Genomic DNA, 23,334 nt, shown 5'->3' on the forward strand with positions numbered 1-23,334 from the left:
CAAAAGCATGGAAAAATTAAAAATGTACGTCGTAAAATATCCATTTTATGTAGAGCCACCGTTTTGTCTAGCATTGGTAACGCCTGGAAATCTGTTGATAGAAGCTGGTTGGGGTTCAGAGGTTTAAAGGTGACTGACTGGTCGACATGGTGGAGTTTGAACGGTGAGAGCGTGAGCAGCAACATCACACGGCTGCCGCACGGCGAGGATTCGTCAGCGGCATCAAGCGACCCAACAATTAGTGACAAGATGGCTTTGAGAAACACAACTGCGAGCTCAACGCAGAGCTGTAGACGCGACACACCGGTCAGCGAGGAGGACTCCGCTTCCCGAAAGCGAAAAACCGCCGTGGCTAACTCTGCTCGTTGGCTTTTTAGTCAGAACTGTAATGTCATTTTTGACCCATTTTAGTCACTGATGAGGCTCTATAAAAATAATCTAAGCGTACAGTGGTTAGATGCTTTTCAGGTCGTCGGAGTCCTCCTGATGAATTTTCACTCCAATAATCCGATAAGGAATCGCTTTGATTTTCCTCATCGCAGATTTAGTTGTTTTTTTTTTTTGCCAAGGTTTGATTTAGTTCAAGCCTAGTTTGTTTCCTTCCAAATGGAAATGAAGAAAAACAAGTTTAAACCCATACATGACATTAAATACACATTTTTTTTAGTCACCGTCGGCCTGTACTTGCAGCCAGTTGCGTGTTATGGCAATAAAAACGACAGAAATAAGAGACAAAGTTCAAATTCTTAAAGGCACAGTACAGAAACAAATGATTCTCCATGATGTTTTTGCTTAAAACAATGAAATGTCGTTTGCAATCAACAACCACGAGTCCTAAGACCGTTGGCTAGCGTTACTGCTGGCGTCCCACTGACTGGGTGTCTCAGTTTGTCCAGCCCCTTGTCTCTTCAGACCGCGGTGAATCATAGTTTAATGTTTTAAAAAGGTGAAAAAAATAATTAAAAAAACACTTTGCTGTTTTTCTGTGGCCCCTTTTATGCATCTGTCCTACAAGTGAAGGAGACCTCAGCCAGTTCCTATTTCTGAAATTATATGCAGACATACGTTGCGTTGACGTCTCGCCTATCTCTATGTTTTAGAAAAGGTTTTGGCCGGTGATTTACAACATGGCCATGCGTTAAATACAAAGATGATGTGAAGCTACATGGCGAGCCCGACTGGCTCTGGGTGAATGCCGACAAACACACGATGAAGCCAAAACTCAGATCTAAAGTGAAAATAAAAAAGGATATCCCCTTTTCCGCAGCTGTTTTGGAGAAGTCTACGCATCCTATACTAGGGGTTAAAGAAAACCCACAGCTTTAATTGGTTAGTTCTCTTCTGACGCGTCACACTCATGGAAACCAAAGGCGGTTGGTTGCAAGCTGGAAGGTAACAAGCAAATCTGTGTCCAGTGTTGAAAAGTAACCAACTAAAATGTAGGAGTCCCTGTATAATGTGGCCTGTTTCAGAAGGAGAGATCGAGAAATCAAGAAAGGTGGAGATGAGAAAGCACAAGAAAAAAAAAACAAGGAGGAATTGAAAGACGTGATGTGAAGAGGATGGAGGGAGCGCTATATAAATGAGTATAAATAGTTTAATAACATGCATGTGGGTTGTTGGGGTTAATGACGAGACAGATGGGATGGAGGAGGATGGAGGAGGAGTGAGAGGAGGAAAGAGGAATGAGTGAAGCGATGGAGAAACCTAGTTGCCCCACCAGTCGACTTGAGAGTGTGAGTAGTTGCCTCCGTAGCCGTCGCTGGTGTAGAAGTTACCAAAGCCACCTGAGAGGAAGGAAAAAGAGGAGAAAACTCAAAGTTAACAAGCAAAAGGCGCGTCCTGTAAAATAAAAGGAACGAGCCAGTTTGTGCCGGAGAGTGCAGTACTCCTCCAAGGCTGCTCAGTCGTATCATTTCTGACGGATGAAATCTTGAAAAAATTTGCGGCAATTCTTTTGTGAGTTTAGTAAAATAATAGCACAAATCTATGAACGAAAAACACTATAACTGGTTGAAAAACAAGTAAAATTTATGTGTAAAATAAGTAGAAGTCAACCTAAATTTGATCCTTTTTAGACGCTGTTATCGACAACTAACTGCAATTTTGCTAATATCACATTTTTGCAGAAGCATATTTCATATTTACTGAAACTGAACTTCCTGACTGTGGTTTGACAGTTGTTTTTCAGAGTAGCAGTGCAAAATTAAACTGCAGCACTTAGTTTTATCACGTGCTTTTACTGTAGTCCTGTCAGATTCTGCATCTGGATTCTTCTCTGGCATCTTTGTGGCCTTTTAGTATCGACGGTTTTCAGTTGATCGTTTTGGTGGCAGGAAAAGAAAAAGTGTTTCAGAATAAATCGCTGTTTCACGGTTCGGAAGCTGGTTTCTGTTAATCCGCAGCTTATTTTCTTGGTGAATTGCTCGATCTACACTGGTTAAAAGTCTCCTGAAAAACCAGAATACAGCTCAAATTATCCATGTCAGACGGGAAAAAGCAGCAAATTTTCTCATTTAGGAAGCTGGAAACATCAAATTTAGGTTTTTTTTATTGCATGAAATTTAATAAAATGCTCCTAAAATGTCACTTCGGCCACACTGGTGTGATGTAAAACACAGAATTAAAGTCTGCTTCTGCTTTTCCTGCCACTAAATCCGATTCTTGTTCGATTTTAAAAGTGGATTTTTCCTTGCAGCCAAACTAAAATGTTAGTTTAATATTTCATTTTTTTTATGGTACATCCTCAGACTGGATCCTCACCTCCTCCAAACCCACGGGTTCCTCCGTGTCCTGCCTGGTTGCGTCCTCCACGTCCTCCAAACCCTCCAGCGTTGACTCCGGCGGCCGTCTGACGATAATCACGAGCCCCGAAACCACCGGAGAACCTGGAGACGAAACGAAAGATAAGATTTCAGTCCAACAGAAAAGGAGTGCATGGAATCATTTATACCCTCTAGTGGGGTTAGAAGGGGACGGTGTTTCTGTGCACCTCTTAGAGCGCCCCCTGTTGCTGCTCTTGTGCTGGTGCTCATAGGCCAGACTCTCCAGCCATGATGGAACCTCCTGTTTGGCCTCCACTAGGATGTCCAGCAGGTCTTTAGTGATGTTCCCGTTTTTATCGTTGAAGAACGACGTGGCCAGCCCTGCAGGGAACAAACAGGACGCGTCCAATGACACAGAATATATTTTGTCACAGTAGCACAGCACAAACCTCTGCATTAGTCGAGGTCTTACCCAGGTTTCCTACTCGTCCTGTACGTCCAATACGGTGCACGTACTCCTCTATGTCGCTGGGCAGGTCAAAGTTAATAACATGTTTCACGTTGGAGATGTCCAGACCCCGAGCTGCCACCTGAGAGCACAAGACCAGAGCAGCTGGCGTCAACAAATGAATTACTCGAGTATTTTCAGTCTGACAGGGTAGCTGAGCATACTTGTGCAAGACTGCGGTGTTTTCAGAAAACAGCTCTACTCAATGGAGCCGTTTCGCTAATCTGTCACCCTTTTTACGCAGGAGGTGTCCAAACAAAACAGCATGTGCAATGTATTTCATCGGGAATCATTTTTTAAAAAACACAATGAAAAAGTGGAATATCAGCCTCAACAAACTGCAAAGCTGATAATCGGTCAACCCTTACCAGAAAATTCAATTCCTCCTAAATAGTTTTCAGCGTTATTGTTACGTGCGTGTCATTTTCCTGCTCTCGTGAAACGGTGTTTGCCGTGCAGTGACCAGGATTTTACGTGTACTGACCGCCGTAGCCACCAGAATGGGGCATTTTCCTGATCTGAACTGGTTCAGGGCCTCCTCTCGGTCTCTCTGGGAACGGTCGCCATGGATACTGGTGCAGGCGTAGCCCTCCCGGTACAGGAAGTCCTCCAAGGCGTCGGCGCCTTTCTTGGTCTCCACAAAAACCAGAGTCAACGAGTCCTTGCCTGGTCAACCGAGACAGAAGACGCCTGAAGTTAATGGTAGAAAAAAAACGCTGCACTGCGCTGGGACTGAAAATTAAAAACTAGTATGAACTCCTGAGCAACTACTGACGAAATTCTGAAGTAAGGAGCTGAAAGTCAAGTCAAGCTGCTCCGAGATAAATGAACAATCATACCAGAGGGCCACCATATGTCACAGATCTGACTGTATCTAATGGACTGTGGCACCATGGACAGCATTCTTGGGTGTGAATCAGATTCAATGATCACAGCCCTACTTGCAGACTGCACGTCTCCATTTACAGTTGGTACAGTCCATGATGTGACACATGCAGGTTTGCTTACTTTAAACAAACCACATCACAGTACAATAGATGGAGCAGCAGGCAACAGGAGGTGCAGCGTGGATAAAAACAACCAGTAATCAGCAGATAAAAAAGAAAACAACTAACAGCATCAGCAGCACTTTGTTTCTGTGCAGGCACTACTAGAGCCACTGATGGAAAGACTTTGGTCATCGTTTTCTGATTCAGCAGCGTCACTAATCATTTGATAGACGCTGAGGAAGGGCAGCATCAGTGACCAGACTCTCTCCATCAGGGCGACATGTCTGACATGACGACACCACAGCAACAGAACTGGACATCAAGATGAACCAATAAACTCATGAGCTATAAAAAACAAACAAAAAACAACAACAACAAGCAACTTCAGCTGAGCAGAGCTGACCGGTGAAATGATACACAGAACCGAAATCAACTGAATGACCAAAAGGTTCTCCATCCACAGGGAGGAAAAGTAAAGTCAAGCACAACTACTGGGAACATGAAATGACAGGTGAAAGGTTCTAGGTTGAGGATCTTACCGGGTTTCTCTATGTTGTCTCCATTACCGTCCTGTACCTCGCTGGGGATGACTTGAGATAAAACCACACCAGACCACCGACATGTAAACTGCACTCAGTCACCAGTTCAACACCAAGTCTGTGAATCTAATGTTCCTAATTTAACCCTCTGAACCCCGAGCAGTTTGTAGCCGTTTCTTTGCTCTCCGCTCTTTTTTCACTGCGATCTAAAGTCGTGTTTGGAAACAGAACAACTACAAAGACGGAGAGAGCTCAGAAATGTCAGGATGACACTTGCTAAAATACTTTAAAACACAATCCCACACACTAGATACTAGGGATGTAACAAAGTTTCGAGCCACGAAATTTCACGAAATAAAAAAATGACGAAATAAAATTCAAAGACGCACAAAATAAAAACATGAAATAAAAAAACGCGAAGGGGTGCCGCGCAAGACTGATGATTTTTGACCCTTCTGATTATTACACCAACAAAGCACTTTTTTATTGAGATTTTATGTTTGTATTTGCACTGTAGTGTAAATAAGGGGAAAAAACTACAATTTTGTTTTTCTCAAAGAGTATTTATTTTGTACTGATGCAGCATTATTTTTTGTAAGTCTGCATAAGGTAGAAAATAAAGAAAATGACATTTTTGCATAACTTCCTACTGTTGGGGATTTTCCTTCATCTTTATTTCGTATCGTGAGCCCTGTTTCGTATTTCGTATCTTTTCGTGAGTTGACCATTTCGTTACAACCTTACTAGACACAGATGATAGATATTTAACTATTTACATTTTTACATTCTTTGTTTTAGCATTTTTTGAAGAGCAACTCTAAAAGATGTTTCACCATGCTGAATGGATCTCCAACAACATGCTCCTCTGTTCACCGTTTCTGAGCCATGACACATTTGTTTTAGTGATCCAGGAGCTTTGATTTTCCTCTCAGTCTCTCTGTGGAAACACTGCCTGCCGTTTAACCTGAAAACTCAGAATTTTTGTCCCGTTATTGTTGGTCACACCAGCTGGTGGACCCAAATATTCAGTGGTGACGGTGGTATCCGAATATTTATTTTGAGATCCGAATACTCGGACCCCCACCCCCATCAGACAATGTCACGTGATCAGTATTTGTGCTGCCAATTTGCATGATCCTAATATTTGCACTCCCCTCCTCCTCCAGAATACTCAGATATTCGTCAATAATCGGGCCCGAACATATAATGATACAAGGAACAACTGATTAAATTGTGGGGGTGTTTCCAAGTCCCATCAATTCCCGCTGCCTGCTCCATATTTAGGTCACACGGTTCGGTATCCGTACATAACATACACATGCAGAACACACGCCTGTTCTCTTTTTATTGAAGATTTCGTCTGTTGGACATGATACGACGACTGAGCAGCCTTGGCGGAGTACTGTGCTCTCTGAGGGCTTTTCTTGCTTGATATTTGTGCGATAACTGCTCCGTAGAAAACTGTCTTCCTTGAATCTGGTCCGTGGAGCACAAAAGTCACATCTGACCCACAAACAGTTTCTCAGTTGCATTTGTCAAAATCTGAATTTGGTTCATATTTGACATAATTCTAAATGAGATAGGTAGAATAAAAGCATTCAGATAAAATATTTTAATTTTAGACGTAGATTTTTCTGATAAAATGGGATGTCACATGATTAATGTACATTTTCTGCTGATGGTTGAATTGTGTATTTGTACAGATTTTTTTTGAAAGCTGCCGGTAGGTTTGGAGGTTCAGAGGGTTAACAGAGGGGTAATGCCTCGGCTCAAACAACTATTGTCAGACTACATAAAGCAACTTATTTTCCCAACCACAAATTTGACACTTGAAAAGAAACTAAATGTAGAGTATTGACATCTAACAGTGTTTTCAGACAGCTAAAAGACAGAGGACATTCATGGACGTTACACCAGGTGGAAACTTGTTGACTAAGGTGTGACAATGGTAAGGTTTCATGAACTCTATTGTGTGTGTCTTTGTGTGTTAGCAGTAGCTCAATGCTAATGTAGACGATTCAGCTTGCAGACATGTTTTCTGTCTCAGTGTTGTGAACGTTGCTGAGAGATCGTCTCACCCGTAGCGCTGAGCAGGTCCAGGAGGAAAGACCTCTTATCGCTCTCCTCCACCCACACCACCTTCTGAGTGATGTTCTCCGAGGTGGAACCCACTCTGCCCACGGCCAGGAAGATGTACTCCTCCAGGAAATCCCTCGCTAGGATCTGCAGATTTGTTTCGCATGAAGACAATCAATCAGACTTTATTTATGGCAGACCAGCACGTGATAAAAGCATGAATCGGTGTCTGATAGAGGACTTGTGGCAGTCTGGCGATGTTTCTGAAGTAATAATACAATCACTTTATCAATAAAGAGGATTTTGAACGCGTTTGCACGGTTTTAATGACAGAGCTTAAGCCAAGTTTAAGCCACATGGGACCTTCGGAAAAAAATATTTTTGGCAAGATTTGTCATTTTAGATTCATTTTTAGAACATTGTAGTCATTAATTTGACTTTGTTTTGGACACATTTGAGTCATTTTAAACTTTTTTCTGTCACTTTGGATCAATTTTGGATAAACTAAAGTCATTTTGGATGGATTTCATCTCATTTTGGACACAATCTAGACAATTTTTTAGGGATTTTGGATTATTGTTAACAAGATTTATGTTATTTTCAACACATTTTGAGTCTAGTTTTGTGTATTTGCAATGATGTGCACAGCTAGAAGCAGAACAGTGTACACAAGGACGTGTTATTACTGCACCTTCTTCTATTTGCATGTTTTGGACTCATTTTGGTTGTCAGGACAATTTGTTTACGCATTTTGGACAAGTTTGGACTAATTTTGGATAAACTGAGGTTATTTGGATGAATTTCACCCAATTTCTGACACATTTTAAGAATATTCAGTAAAGTTTTAGTCATATAGGACATTATTTTTATGTCATTTTAGACTACTGTTGAGTCATTTTGAGAATGTTGTAGTCACAATTTGACTTTATTTTGGACACATTTGAGTCATTTTAGACTTTTTTCTGTCATTTTGGATCAATTTTGGATAAACTTAAGTCACTGTGGACAGATTTTGCCTCAATTCTGACAGAATTTAGACAAATTTTTAGGAATTTTGAACTATTTTTGGGTAATTGTTGACAAGACTTATGTCGTTTTAGACTAATTAAGAGTCCAGTTTATTTGTAATGATGTGTGCAGCTAGAAGCAGAACAGTGCACACCAGGACATGTTATTTGCAAATCTGTTCTTCTATTTGCACATTTCGGTCTAATTTTGGGTCATTCTGGATTATTTTTTACGCATTTTGGACAAGCTTTAATCATTTGTGACAGATTTCACCTAATTTTGGACAGATTTTTAGCAATTTTAGATAAGTTTTAGCCATTTAGGACTAGTTTTGGTTATTTATTGACAAGATTTGGATATTTAGCGGCGTTTTTCAGTAGTTTTGTTTACTTGCAGTGATGTGCACAGCTGGGATATTAACAGTGTAAACAAGGTGGAATACCAGCATGATTTGCACATTTTTTTCTGACCAGGAACACCCCACAAGAGCTGCAGTTCTGGAGATGCTCTGAGCCAGTCGTCTTGTCAAACTGGCTCAAATCCTAATGCTTGAACATTTTTCCTGCTTCTAACATCAACTTTGAGGACAAAATGTTCACTTTCTGCCTCATATATCCAACTCACTACCAGGCACCGTGATGGAGAGATAATCAGATTATCACTTCACCTGTCAGCGGTCAGAAGGTTCTATCTGATCAGTTTATACACCAGGTCGATTTCTTTTAACTTCAGATCCATAAAAGGTCCAGAAGCGAAACTCTGAACTGATACCTGGATCTCTTTAGGAAAGGTGGCGCTGAACATCATGGTTTGTCGGATGCCTTTATGCGGCATGGTGTCCTGCTCAACGATGCGTCGGATCTGCGGCTCAAAGCCCATGTCCAGCATTCGATCCGCCTCGTCCAGGACCAGGTAGCTGAAGCAAGCAGAGGAAGAGAAGAAGCCATGATAGAAACTAAAGGCATTTAACTCTGCCACCGCGTGTGTCCCGTCCTTCCTGTCGTCCGTCTTACTTGCAGTAGTCCAGTCCTATCTTGCCTCTCTCCATCATGTCCACCAGTCTTCCAGGCGTGGCCACCAGCAGATGGCAGCCTCTCTCCAGGTCTCTGATCTGCTGGCCGATGTCTGCTCCTCCGTAAACAACGCAGGGACGCACTCTGGAGCGGTAGGAAAACTAGACGGAGCAAAGCAAGCGTGAGGAGGCTGGATTTTAGGTTCTTTAAGTGGTTTTGAGCATTTAAGACGATTTGACTCTTTTTCTCGTGACCCTTTGTCTACTGGGATCAACTACAAGCCACTGGAACCTCTTTTAGAAGGAAACATGACGACTTTAAAAAGCCGTTTAAATGAAATCCTTAACCATTGGTTTAATTAGTAATTAATATTTGTCCTGTATGTCTGTACACATTTTGAGTCTAGTTTAGTGTTTTTGTAATGATGTGTGCAGCTCGAAGCAGAACAGTGCACACAAGGACGTGTTATGTTTGCGCTTGCTTTCTTCTATTTGCACATTTTGGACTAATTTTGGGTAATTGTGGACAATTTTTATGTATTTTGGACAAGTTTGAGTCATATTAGACAAATTTTGGATAAAATTAGATCATTTTGGACGGATTTCACATAATTTTTTGACATATTTTAGGAATTTTCAGATACGTTTTGATCATTTGTGACATTTAGAAAAATAAAGTCAGACAAAAAAACAACAAAAAACAAGACATAATACTAATAAAACTAGACAAAGAAGTTACAAAGCAACAAAAAAATGAACAAAAAATTGCACAAATGACACAAATGGGAGAAAAAAATGACAATAAAAGAAACAAAACGACAAAAAAATACACAAACGACAAAAGTCAGACAAAAAAAATAAAAAACAACAAGAAGAAGACAAAATATTCCAAAATGAGACACAAAATGACAACACGATCTGAGTGAGAGTCACTGAGAGTCATTTAGTTTGCTTTTAAAGCTCATCGTAAACCGATTGTTAAAAAGGGAAAGATTAGATCAGTTTATTCTTCTTTCATTAAGATGTTTGAGAACTTTTGCTTTTGTATTGCGTTGAATATTTTTTCTTTTGTCAATGAATGAAATAAAAACTAACTAAACTGTGAGATTCTTACTTATTATCCAGCTGTATGCAGTTTTAAAGAGGTTTAAGAACTTCTGCTACATAAGAATCTTGTTCCTATTTTTGCTTGTGTATTGTCGTAACCAGCTGGAGAACTTTTCTTCTGTTGTATCTTATTGGTATTTCCATGTTGACTATGAACACTATTCCATGTCAGTGTTTGCGTTCACCTTCCTGGCTTCGTCATATATCTGCAGGGCCAGTTCTCTGGTCGGAGCCAGGACCAGGGAGATGGGGTACTGCTTACGACGGCCGAACTTCCCGTTCTCCTGCAACACAGTGGCAGCACCAGTCTATCAACAGCTCGTCTTTGGAGTGTAGTAAAAACTTTAACTCAAATATGAGCTTCATGTTCATGTATTTCAGATGACGGGGCAATAGAAAAGTCACACATCTTCTACATCTAATCTACGAGACCAGTCTGTCTGACAGAACATTACTGACTCCGATTTAGGGGGTTTGTTTAGTTTTTTGTACTTTATTTGAGAGACACAGAAGTTTGTTGACATTCAACCTCCACATGTGCAAAACAAAACCGGTGGGGAACATCAGGATCATAAAATAATTTGGCTGCAGATGAAAACTAGGAAAGCACTCAGAGCTCAGTCCTCCTCCAAGGCTGCTCATTCCCTCATACGGCATTGTCAGAAATGCAGCATTTGTTTACTAGTTACTGATGATCAGAAATCACTGCAACATAGAAAGTGTTCATTTAATATAGATTTTCAGAAACAAACTTTGACACTGAACTTTTAAACCTTGAATTGACCTTTATTAGACTTGCATTTACATTTGATACACAACATGGCTCAAAACTGACCCAAATCCGGTGGAAAATGGGGATCTGCTGACCCACACTGTGCTTTAAAGGTTTAAAATAATGAAACTTCTGTTGATTTAGGGCCACTAGAAGCTCTTGTTCAATGGTGTAATCTTTAGACAGCTCTCTGAAACAGACCAACACTGATTTTAAGCGGATCTTGTTCTCCAAGACATAACTGGAACCAACACAGAAGTTTACTTAAACACCATCTGTCACGAATCTATTCTTACTCTGTGGAGACGACACACAATTTTGTATGTTTGTGGTCCTGAGCACAATATTCATCACCATTTGCTGAAAACGAGGGGTTTGGGTTTTCTTTCCCTACCTGCCCGGAGGCTTTAGCTGCGTTCAGAGCTTCTCCTGGTCCATCAGCGTAGATCTGGCTGAGGATTGGCAGCAGGAACGCCGCCGTCTTCCCAGAACCTACGGACACAAAGTAAACCTCGTCCATATGCCTCAACAATCTCACTCCATTATTTTGCTGTTTTGTTTGCTCTGTGGTGAGCTACCTGTCTGTGCACAGGCCATGAGGTCTCTCTTGGACTTGACGATAGGAATGGCATATTTTTGGACAGGCGTTGGTCTGGTGTAGCGGCTCAAAGCGATGTTCCCCATGATGATCTCACCCATGTCCACGTCTTGGAACTGTTAGATCACAAGCAGAAACGTTTATAAAACCAAAAAGAGAACAGTGAGAAAGACCTGATGTATGGTCTGATACTGCTGGATTCCCAGTGAACAGGAGCAGCTTACACTCTCGATGTGGTGAGGACAGTTCTGTCCTGTAGCCTCAACAGGAATGTCGTCGTATTTCTCAAAGTTAATGCCAGTGTTACTGCCGGAGAACAACTCACTGCACAGAGGTGAACAGTTCAGGTCAGATTAATGGTCAGAAAACACAGAGTTTGATGGCTTATGGTAATTTAATATCTGTCATTTCTTTGGCTTAGCTATGGTGGTCTTGTACACTACCGTTCAAAAGTAGGATCACTTAGAAATGTCCTTATTTTTGATAGAAAAGAATTTTTTTCTAATGATGATAACATTAAATGAATCATTGTTAATGTGGTAAATGACTATTCTGGCTGGAAACAGCTGATTTTTAATGGAATATCTCCATAGGGGTACAGAGGAACATTTCCAGCAACCATCACTCCTGTGTTCTAATGCTACATTGTGTTAGCTAATGGTGCTGAAAGGCTCATTGATGATTAGAAAACCCTTGAGCAGTTCTGTTAGCACATGGATAAAAGTGGGAGTTTTCATGGAAAACATGGATTTGTCTGGATAACCCCAAACTTTTGAACAGTGGTGTCTGAATTTCACTCACAATGATAATGATCATCATCTTCCAATCAACTAATCGATGTTTTGCTTTAAAACCTTTTTTAGGCAACAAGAAGAGTTGTCTGCATAGAAGCTCAGCTACTGTATTCTAATTTACATGTCTTCAAATATACAATTCTGTCTTGCTCAGACGATCAATAAATTATTGTTTTCTGATTCCCTCCGATATGGACACAAGACCCAATGAAACCTGAGCAATATCCGTTACAAGCTGTCAGATCAAACCATCTCCTGTTGGTCTGGTATCTCCCTAAAAAAAAAAAAAATCTATACTACTTTCCTTGTTCGTATTACATCTGTTCTGGCCAGACTCACTGTTCAAGGCGTTCGTTGCGTGGTGTCGGTTTGGACCAGTCCCCGTCGTCTCGGGACTCTTCCACCCAGCGGCTGTTTCCTCCTCCTCCTCCACCACCAAATCCTCCGTGCTCGAACCTGAATGCACCACACAGAAAACACAGCCCCCTTTCAGAAGTGCACCACTTCCCTGCTCACTTCAACGTAAAAATCGCATCTTACACGGTCGGATGTTGTTCACCTTCAGCGAGTTTGAACTGCAACCAGTCGCTTTAGCAGATGAACGAGCAACAGAATGTTGGGGAAGACTTTTTCACATTTCAACCAGGGATAGACCAACTATCATGGCTAATAATTGGCATTTTTTGGTCACCTCTATTTTTATTGACAAATTAATTAATGTACTTCAGGTCTGATGCAGCTCCTGTCTATGCTCTCAAAAATGTCTCTTAAGCAGGAAAATTGAACAAGAAACACAAACCAGGAAGTTAGCTTCTCTCATAGTGGCTGCGGCTATGCTGACGGCTAGTGGCTAAGCTAAAAGGCAGCCACAGATTAACCTGAAACAGAGTCTGGAAAACAATAATAAAGCTTTAAGATCTGAAAATGAAAGGACAATAAAAGTGACAGACCTGTTACATATTAAGAAAACAGAGAAGAACAACAGAAGACAAACAGATCAGTCGACCCCACATAAACAGAGGAGGTAATTTAATCACCCGTCCTTCATTTACATGCAGTAGGTCCTCAGTTTACGTCGTCCTCGACCTACGGTGTTTCGTGGTTACGTCGCCATCGAACATAAATTTATTCAAAAGTCTTGTTCCATCATTCCGACAGACTAATTTCATGCGGGAACTAGTTGGCGAGCAGAGCGGACGAATATGTCGTCACACGATGCTATACGAGGAAGACGTCTTTGTTTACATTAGGGCTGGACCCGAATATCTGAATATTCGACCGTGACAGTGGTATCTGAATATTAATTTTGAGATACGAATATTCGCCCCCTTCGGACAATGTCGCGCGATCAGTATTCGTCTCGTGAATTCACCCAACGTGTTCCCCCGTTGGATGTTACTATATGCACCGACCCTAATATTCGTCTCCGTCCGTGCCAAACGCCTCTGTGATCAACACTTACAAGTACAAAGCCGTCCCTTTGACAGACTGAAGGAGCATCAATGTACAGATCTCATGTCTGTGGTGTCTTATTCAGAAGTCGTTGAAGTGCAGTGACAGAGGAATGATATACAAACGCAAAGAAGTCCTGTGAAGGAAGTCGTTCGGCCGTTCTGTGTCTCGTCTGCTTACCTCCCTCTGTTAGCGTTTCCTCTGTCGTTGAAGAACGCCGACTTCCCTCGGTTATTGCCGAAGCTGCTATAGGCGTCCTTAGCAGTGTTCCAGCCGCCTGCGTCTAACGGGAGAATCAATGCACAACTGTCAGAACGGCCCCACGTTTACAGCATTAAGAGAACAGAACGAAACAGTACCATACGAAGATGACCACAGTGGGTCTGTGAAGTGAGATACCAAAGACGTTAGCACTGAAACAGTTTTAATTTGATGTGTTTCGGGTCACTTGGCAGATAACCAAGGCTGGTATCAAAAACGAAAACAAAAGCAGTAGACCTTCTTGCAGCAAAAACTTTTGTTTTGACTTTGAAAAGTGGGATCCCAAGTGTTTCAGGTCAGCTCAGAGCCTGTGGAGGCTGTCCTCTCCTTTCTGTCCTTCCCCACACTTTCTTTTCCAAACTTTAGGCTGAATAATCTGAGGCAGTTTCTGCTAGACAGTTGTACCCGTCATGATACACCAATCAGCCACAACATTATGACCACCGACAGCTGAAGGGAACAGCATCGATCATCTTATGATGCAATGTTTTGCTGGGAAACCTTGAGTCCTGATGTGGACATTTGACATGTACCACCCACCTAAACACTGCAGGTCAAGCAACCCCAACCATCCATCACCATGGCAACAGTCCTTGATGCCAGTTTCCACCCTCAGCAGGACAATGCACCCCAACACACCACAAACACTGCTCAGGAGTGGCCAGAGAACACGACAGAGCTAAGCTGTTCCCAGATCCAAATCTTATTGAGCATCTGTGGGATGGTCCAGGATCGGCCTGATCTAGGTAGATCTCACCCTGCAACCCACAGGACCAACAGTGGAGCATGGACTCAGGACCTCTGGGGATGTCTTGATGTTCTGGCTGATCTCTAGGTTTTGATGGACCAGTGAACAGATGATTATTTTTAGTGCTGCAATGAAACTCAAGACAGGACATCTCCAGAAGTCTTGTGGCACCGGGATGGTTCCCCAGGACAGTGGCATCATCCTGGTCCAATGGGGCATGGACTCAGGACCTTGGGGATGTCTTGTGGCACCATCCTGGTACCACAGGACATTCCCAGAGGTTTTGAGTCCATGCCCCATTGAGTCAGAGGAGTTTTGGCCACAAAAAAAGGACTAACACAACTGGCCTTTTCCACTAGCACATACTCTGCTTGACTCGGTTTAGGTCATTTTCCATTATAATTGAATACCACCTCATCGTGGGAGGAGTCATCATATGACGGCGGCCCGGCCATGGAGTTAGCATTGATGGCTAGCTTTATAGCTTATTGTCTGCATACAGGAAATGACGTTATTTTCAAAATATACTTGTTTGTTCAAAGTGAGCTTGCCAAAAATAGGATAAGTGATGTAAAAGTTTCTTGAAGTCAAAACATTCATCGGTTTTTGTGAAGGAGTCGCTCTGGTATGTCATCACTCCCTGTCCAATCAGTGGCCTGCACTCTGTAGAGGTCACATTATCGGCTCGACTCGGCTCGGCTCGCTTCAAACCCCAGCCGAGTAGATACTAAAATATTACCTGGTACCAGGTGCTACGTCCTAATGGAAAACCTCACAAACAGAGCAGAGTCAAGCCAAGGAGGTGCTAATAGATAAACGCCAAGTATCAGGCAGGTAGTCATAATGTTATTTCTGTATATTGATAATACTGCTTTAGCAAACACTTTCAAATGTTTTTGGCAATGTCCTGGTCTCAAAATATCCCCCAAACAGCTGATTTCCACACAGATGAAAAACAAACAAAAAAGTATTCCCCTCCGACGAGCTTTCAAGCGACCAAGTTGAACCCCAACTTTCGTCCTCGTACCCACCGAAGCTCATCGGCTGCGCTGGGTTGATGGGGTTGAAGGCGCCCCCTCTGTTGCCACGGTAACCGCCTCCTCCAACGCCACCCCGGCCGCGCTCCATGCGAGGCGGCCCGCGGTTGAAGGTGTTGCCGGTCATGCGATTGTCGTGGTAGCCATTGACGAAGTTGTTGCGTCCGCCGTCCCAGCCGTCTGCAGAGGATGAAGTCAGTGACGATAAAAACAGAGCTGATGATTTAACTTTAGCCGTCGCCCACCCACAACAGAATGACCAAAAACACAAGAAGTTTCAGTCCTTTCCACATGTTAAGAAAGAATATTCATAACTATATAGAGTATTCACAGCTGTGGATGGCAGCTGGAACTCTGAATTAACACACTAATTTAATCTTGATGTGTTGCTTTTATCTTTTATTGCAAAGTGTTTCACATTCTTACTTCACCCACAGTAAACAAATATTTAACTGCCAGCTTTATGAAGGGAGTTTTGCACTGTTTACTCTGTTCAACAAACAAGCTTATTACCATGAGTGTTGTAAAAAGTGCTCCCTGAATGCCTCCACTTCCTCCATGCTTCTTCCTACAGTAGGTCAACTGACTTTTCCGTTTACTGTTCAGAACTTCGCTGCGAATTCAGGTCAGTAAAGAGTGACCTCACAAAACAGTCATACACTAATTCCACCTGCTAAATTATACCTGCTTGCCTAATAACGTTTCTCATCGGTCGGACAACCACTGGCGTTGCTTTCAGAAGGAAGAAAAGCACTAAATTTACAGCCTTAAGGGATTAATTCATTAGTTTTAGTGGGAGAAGGAACAAACTACCAGGTCTTTCTCAGTCCCCTAATTTCTAGCACACCAGTATCACTGATGAATACTCCAGCCCAGTAGGTGGCGCTAATGAACCTGAAGTCCATTGTCCAGCCATGAAGAAGATACACCAGGCATACTGAGGGACATCAGAAAGTCTGGTGAACAGTGAAGGAAGATGAGACCTCACTGTGCTTGCTGGACAGAAAGTTTTCTTTAAAAAATCTTCCTGATGTCAGCTTGGATAAAAGCGTAAATTAGTATTGTTGCTGTAATCCGGCATATTTACATCTATTGCTGTCTTAATAGCTGTCCATGAATGTGTACTGTCCCTAATAAATAAAAATTTATACTAAAAATATTCTAATATGACCTCACTGAAGCGCCTTAAAATGACCTCTGGGGTGATTTGATGCAGTATAAATAAAACAAGATGGACTATTTCTTATTCCCCCTTGTGACCAATCAGTTGGTTTAAGAGTACGTAAGATTTCGGTCAACCAAACTGTGTTTTAACTACAGTCTAATATGAAGTCTGCTGCAGCTGCCTCACAGAAAAATCTGAAATTAGTAGAAGTTCCAAATCAAACTTACAGTTGGTTGCAGGAGCGATGGTGTAGCCGCCCTGTCGTCCAGCAGCGAAGGCATTTCCTACTGGAAGGGAAGATGACTTTCCAGTTGCAGTTATGATCACTAACGGCTATACTTACAAGAGGTCTTAATGTTAAGGAAAGTTCACTTCACTGATTAACAGTTGGTAACAGGAAAATGCAAAAAAAAAAAACACCACACCTGGCAACATGCTAACAAATAGACCGAAGAGGAAGAGGACTGCAAGCGAGCAAACTGGGATAAAACAACGCATGATTTACAATAGAAAGCTTTCAAGCATTTAACTTGACGCCACTCACCATTTTTGGAGACGTCTTTGTTCCGTAAATGTGGAGGAATATATCGCCCTGTGACACACAGAGAGAGAGGCAACATCCAACATCGTATGCAATAACATAAAATCGAAATAAAAACACCATTTCAGTGCATTGTGGCAAAAGAGGAAATCACTTAGGAAACTGAAGCATCATGTGATTCGACTCAGAATGACACCGGATGTAAAAAATACAAAATAACACAGTGTTTAAAAAAACACTGCATGCTTTATACCTTAGTCACAATTGGATAAATAAAATCAATTACTATATGATGGAAAAGTGACAATATGTAGTGAATGAAAGACTACCATTCAAAATGTTGGAGTCACTTAGAAATGTCCGAATTTTTGAAAGAAAAGCATTTTTTTTCTCCAATGAAGATAACATTAAATGAATGGTAAATCCAGTGCAGACATTGTTAACATGGTAAATGACTATTGTAGCTGTAAACAGCTGATTTTTAATGGAATGTCTCCATAGGGGTACAGAGGAACATTTCCAGCAACCATCACTCCTGTGTTCTAATGCTACATTGTGTTAGCTAATGGTGCTGAAAGGCTCATTGATGGTTAGAAAACCCTTTTACAGTTATGTTAGCACATGGATAAAAGTGGGAGTTTTCATGGAAAACATGGAATTGTCTGTTTGGTGAACCCAAACTTTGAACGGTGGTGTATTTCCTGAGTCTCTACACATATAAACAACAATGCATTTAATGTTTGTCCCCATTTTTTAAAGCAGGAAAAAAGAAAATCTCTAACAGAAACATGTCGGCTGCTTACTGTTGGTGCCTCCACCTTGTCCGTCTGCAGCGCTCAAGTCTAGGACAGCGAGCTAAAAGAGGACAAAAAACAAAACAAGCAGTCAGGAAAAGAACAAAACCACATGTAGCTTTACTCTGCATTTCATTCTGTGGGGGCCCGAATATTCGGATCCGTTCGTGTGGTTCATGCAGCGGCACGGCAGCGGCGGCGGAGACGGCCCGAATAGTCGGATCCGTCTGGTCTCCCAGGTCCACATTTTGCCCTCGTTTAGTCTTTAGTAAACTGAAGAATTCTCAAACACCGGTCTTCAGCATCTTGTCTTGTGTTTATGCAACGAAGTGAAGCGTGACGTCAGAGTCGGCAGCCACCCGGCCATTCGAGTGGTGTTTACAAACATGAATGGAGGAGGCGAAATGAGCCGAAGAACATGGCGGAATGAGCCGAAATGGGCCGAAGGCGCAGGGAAGAGACGAGCTCCGAATATTTTCGTCTGGGGGGAGGAGGGGGTGATCAACATATGTGTATATGTTTATGTGATCACACGACGAGATGAGCCGATGTGGGCAGAAGGCGGAGGGACGACAGTAAGGCTGCATATTCTTTCCGCCCAGTGATGTCCGACGACGGGGGGGAGGGGGGGGCGAATATTCGGATACCAAAATTAATATCCGGATAGTGCTGTAGCGAACGAATATTCGGGATATCCGAGTCCAGCTCTAATATTTTGTCTTGTGTTGTTTTTTGTCTTCTTTTGTGGTAAAATCCTCTGTGCTGCAGTTCCAGATGACTAAATGTTGTGTTCCTTTGTCCACACTCTGATCTGGACGTTGTAATGTGGAAATGATAAACTGAAGCTGAAACTGAATTTATTTTTCTTGATAAATTTCAGGTTGTTCATGATATTTTCTAAAAAGATAATTCCTTAAATGTGAACATTGTTGCAGTAAAACAAAGGAACCATTAGGAGTTGTGGTCATTTCTAGGTTATTATGCTGTGGTTCTACTGGTCACTTGGGCTGAATGTGGTCCTGAACTAGAATGAGTTTAACACCCCTGATGTAGGTGGACATATTGCCATATAATCATCATAAATCAAGTTCAGTATCATTATTGTGTATAAACGGCAGTATTTTGAAGAAGCAGGAAGAACAGATTTGCAATCATTTCTGAGGAGAACAGGTGGAATTAGATAAGTTTCGACTTCTTCCCACTCCTTTTGCTGTTTTGTCTATATTTATGTTGAAATCTTCAAAATAAATTTAAAAAAAAAAATCAAAAATAGTCACACATCTCCACCCAATGGCTGTAAATTCTGCAACATAACTTTAAACATGTAGTTAAGCTTAAATATAAGGTAAGTGGAGGTGAAGCTAGACGTGTTTTAGTTGTCATGGAAAAGTCGAAAACGAGCATTGTTAAAAGTACTTGAGCAACTCCTCCTTAACTCTGATAAATGAAGACATTTCACCACCGTTTCCCATGTCAGACTGCATTTGTTGTCATTACAAATCGATCGGTCTGTTACTCCTCGTATTGATTCTCCATTTTCTGGCTAATAGGAAGAAGGTCCGGCAATGTCACCGCTAACTGGAGAAATCTTTAACACGTCTTCTCTCTATCAAGCACCGGCCAACAGCTGGACGTTTGGTTTTACGCTCTACTCAAACGCACAAAATCGTCCTGGAAAACCGTCTGCATTCCTGTTTGAATCTGAAGCTACTTTGTCTGAGAGAAGATGACCAAAAAACCCAACTTTGTCTTAATTTTTTAGACCAAAGTTTCGCTTACGAGCACTGGAAAGACACTGAACTGCTCTTTTCTGACTGTAGAAGACAGAAAATGTTATTTTTCTGCATTTTGGCTAAAAAAAGGTTTGAGCCTCAATGTGCAGAGATCCTAATATGACGTCGGCTAACTAAACAACCACAGCCGGTCTGACGACACAATAAACATGTTGTATCGAAACTCAAACACATCAGACAGTTGTGTGATAAAATGTATATGAAGGAGATCATACATCATCTGTAACTTGTCATGTTTTGCTTCTATTTTGTATATAAACTTTAGATACACAAGTTAAAGCTGCCGAACATAAAAAAATGATGTGTAGCTTTGACTTTAAAGAACATAATTTGAAAACCAAACCATATTATTATCGATATTCCTCAACCAAAAATTCTGTTTACTTGTTCAATGTGTCACAGATTTGGTTTCTGGATTTCGTGGCATCAGTTGCTACTCCTGCCAAGCTAATTGGATCTTTTACTGTCATTAAATTTTGTTTGTTTTATTTTCGTAGGTTTGGGTTCTGTAAAGCATCTTGAGACAATCTGACCTTTAATTGGCGCTTTATAAATAAAACTGAATTTAATTGGCTATTTTCGCTGCTTGAGACAAGAGGTAAACTTGCATGATTCTCAGTTTTTCCATGACTAATCAACAGTTAATCAGATTGAAGGGATTTAGGATACACTACGATTTAGTTTGTTCCAACATTATTTTAAAAAAACAGAGTTTGTTCACATGTGCACAGCAAAATGAGCACGCAACCGGAGAGAAATACTAAAAAAAAGTGTTGTTTTTTTTTTGCACAAATTAAATCAGTTTCACAGTTTAAATTAGCAGACGCTTAAATCCAACACAAGCAAGGATCTAGTCAGGAGGAAACAACCTGGATAAGAGCCGGGCCAGGTGTGATAATTGGACGTAATAAGATGTTTTATGCAAACTACACAAACAATGATAATGACCAAGGATTCTCAGCAGGTTCTCACAGTTGCAACAACATTTAAATCGCCCTCCAAAAGCTCGGCATCACCACGAAAGCCATCCACAGCTTCTTTTCTCTGCCTCTGCACTCACCCCCTGATTAAATGTGTCCAAACAGTCCAGTCATCTGTCTTTTTTCTGACTGCAACACCATCTAAACATGTCAGGTGTCTTTCAGCAGCCCTGCTGGTGCGTCAGTCTCACTGCTGTCTAGGAAACTACTTCACATCTTCCAATTACAGAGAAACTGGTGTGGAGAGGAGGGGCTGGCTTTCTTTCTACGCTGTTTTCTGCTTCAAAACTTCCTACTGCAGCTTTTTTTTTAATCGCATCCCGGCTGAACAGAACAGGGAGGGTAATTTGTTTAAACTGCTGCGCATCCAACTCCTTTCGTAGACATTTTTGCCAAACGGACCTTTCCAAAATATCCATCGAGGACATGCAGTACTTTTCTGTTGCCATCCAACTGTCTGACCAGTCAGACACAGCCAGGCTACGTTGCTGGTGACGCAGAAGAAAAGACCATTTTTTAAAGCGGGACGCAGCACGAAAACTCAACATTACTGCGTATTATGTGAACGCCGGTGGTCTGAACTGTCCGGCGCCGCATTGTTTGCGTGTCAGCCCCGCTGTCTCCATCCCTGCACACCTCCATTTTATTACCGTATCGAGCTGCAAGACAAACGCAGTGAACATAATAGTTGAAGGGTGCGCTTCATGTGCTCATACGGGGCAGCCGATGGAAACTACCCGGGCGTCTTTTCCCCACTCAGCTCGGCGTTTTTAACCCACAGCATCCCTGGTCACGACACGCCAGCTCACACAGCTTTCTTAAATGTTCATGCCACCCGTAAATAAAGCGCACACGGGTCTGGGAGCAGAGACGCCGCCCGCTCCTCCGCCCCGCAGTGTCAAATTGAAGCGCACCCGACGCTAGCTAGCACAATAGCATCTCGCTAGCGGTGTTAGGCTAGCCGGTAAGCTAACGTTTATCCCTCCCGTTTTTTCACTTTTCACCCGCCGCAACACACACCGATCAGACGCCGCTTACCTGCTGCTCTAGACCGTGGGCATTTTCGACGGCCACATGACTCATAACTATAGAATATGGAGGAAAAATGTTGCCGTTGAAAAAAGGACCTCTTTGTTTGCCGGGTTTGATGTAATGTTATTTTTCCTTCTGCCTCTTCCCCGTTTCTGTGGTTACGACAGATGACAGTTGCTGCAATTGGCCTGGCGGTGACACGAAACTTTATAAAATGCTAGTAGCGGATTCAAAGTGGTTGTATATTCCTGCACTTCAGCTCCAGAGGATGATACTTCATGCAAACTCAGCTGATGTCGGTTTGCTCTTCAGCTGAAGCAGAGATGAAGCCGTCATGGACCAGTCAAGCCAGCGCGGCGGGAACACGGACACGGCACCGGATGACGCCAAAATAAAACGCTCCCACGAAGCAAAATTAGCTAATTTAATACTTCATCACTACGAATAAAATTCAAAAACAATATTCTACAGTCCATTTTAAAACATGTTAAATCGAATATATATATATCTTAAGTGTTTATTTTTTTTGCTAAATCATAGCAACGTCAGCAAATGTGCTTCAACTTTGTTTTTTGAAATACAGAACGTTTAAAAACGTGTCAATATTTTTGACTATTGCTTACAGAGTGCGTATTTTGCATCGTTTTGTGATATGCTAACAGCTGTTTTACTGTAAATTAGAAAAATATTTTGACTTGCGTTACTTCCTGTCTGCCTCTGGTTGCTGTTAGCTAACTTAACTGACGCATGCAAAATGTTATTAATCCAGACATCGCGACAGTTCAAGAATAGTTTCTCGCGATATTTGCATTTTATAGTCAAAAAAGAGAATATTTTTTTATTTTTCGGGTGGCGCACGTTGTAGATTGTCAGTTTGTCGTCAATATAATATAGTGACATAAATAACAAAATAAATAAATGAATAATACACATTTAAATAAAACAAAGCTGGCCAATAGGGAGTCACAGCTCCAGTTCTAAATTAGATTGATCTCTGTAAATAATATTATCGTAGTGTCGTGATCTTAATATGTATGCTTGTTGAATAAAATAGTATTTTATTTTATTTTAAAAGTTTTGAATCTATAATATGCACATTACTCAGGTAAATTCACAACATAATAAATAAAATAAATTAAACTTGCTAAGTTAACTTGCAGCACCAATAGTCCTTGTGATTTTTTTTAATACTGGAAAGTACTTTGGCACAACATCTGTTTTAAATTATTCTATATAAATAACAAAGCAAAATGAAAGTCTTATCTTTTTACCTTCTTCTTTAAGCTCCTCTTAGAACTGCCTCCTTCTTGTCCACTGTTAATTGCTTTTATGCTGCTTTGCATCGATTGGTCGCTTTAATTCT

General features: G+C 41.5%; 1 protein-coding gene across 6 annotated transcripts; it reads right to left on the reverse strand.

Moving 5' to 3' along the window:
- Positions 1–548: 548 nt before the first annotated feature.
- LOC110967885 (ATP-dependent RNA helicase DDX3X-like) lies at positions 549–22,322 on the reverse strand. Of its 6 annotated transcripts, none has more exons than XM_051941674.1 (20): positions 21,978–22,322; positions 18,176–18,227; positions 17,376–17,423; positions 17,059–17,115; positions 15,661–15,846; positions 13,801–13,903; positions 12,508–12,624; positions 11,599–11,698; positions 11,355–11,490; positions 11,171–11,268; positions 10,190–10,288; positions 8,899–9,059; positions 8,657–8,801; positions 6,880–7,024; positions 4,802–4,852; positions 3,758–3,939; positions 3,238–3,355; positions 2,993–3,146; positions 2,764–2,888; positions 549–1,787 (listed from the first exon to the last, which is right to left on the reverse strand). In XM_051941674.1, the coding sequence occupies exons 1-20, from the start codon at positions 22,020–22,022 to the stop codon at positions 1,708–1,710; spliced, it is 2,202 nt and encodes a 733-aa protein (XP_051797634.1). In that variant the 5' UTR covers positions 22,023–22,322; the 3' UTR covers positions 549–1,707. The 6 variants fall into 6 exon arrangements, with proteins under 6 accessions (XP_051797634.1, XP_051797633.1, XP_051797632.1 ...); XM_051941673.1 differs by having other exon boundaries at positions 17,059–17,118; XM_051941672.1 differs by having other exon boundaries at positions 18,155–18,227.
- Between the last annotated feature and the right edge of the window lie 1,012 nt (positions 22,323–23,334).

The sequence above is a fragment of the Acanthochromis polyacanthus genome, chromosome 22, assembly GCF_021347895.1.
Source record: "Acanthochromis polyacanthus isolate Apoly-LR-REF ecotype Palm Island chromosome 22, KAUST_Apoly_ChrSc, whole genome shotgun sequence".
NCBI lineage: Eukaryota > Metazoa > Chordata > Actinopteri > Pomacentridae > Acanthochromis > Acanthochromis polyacanthus.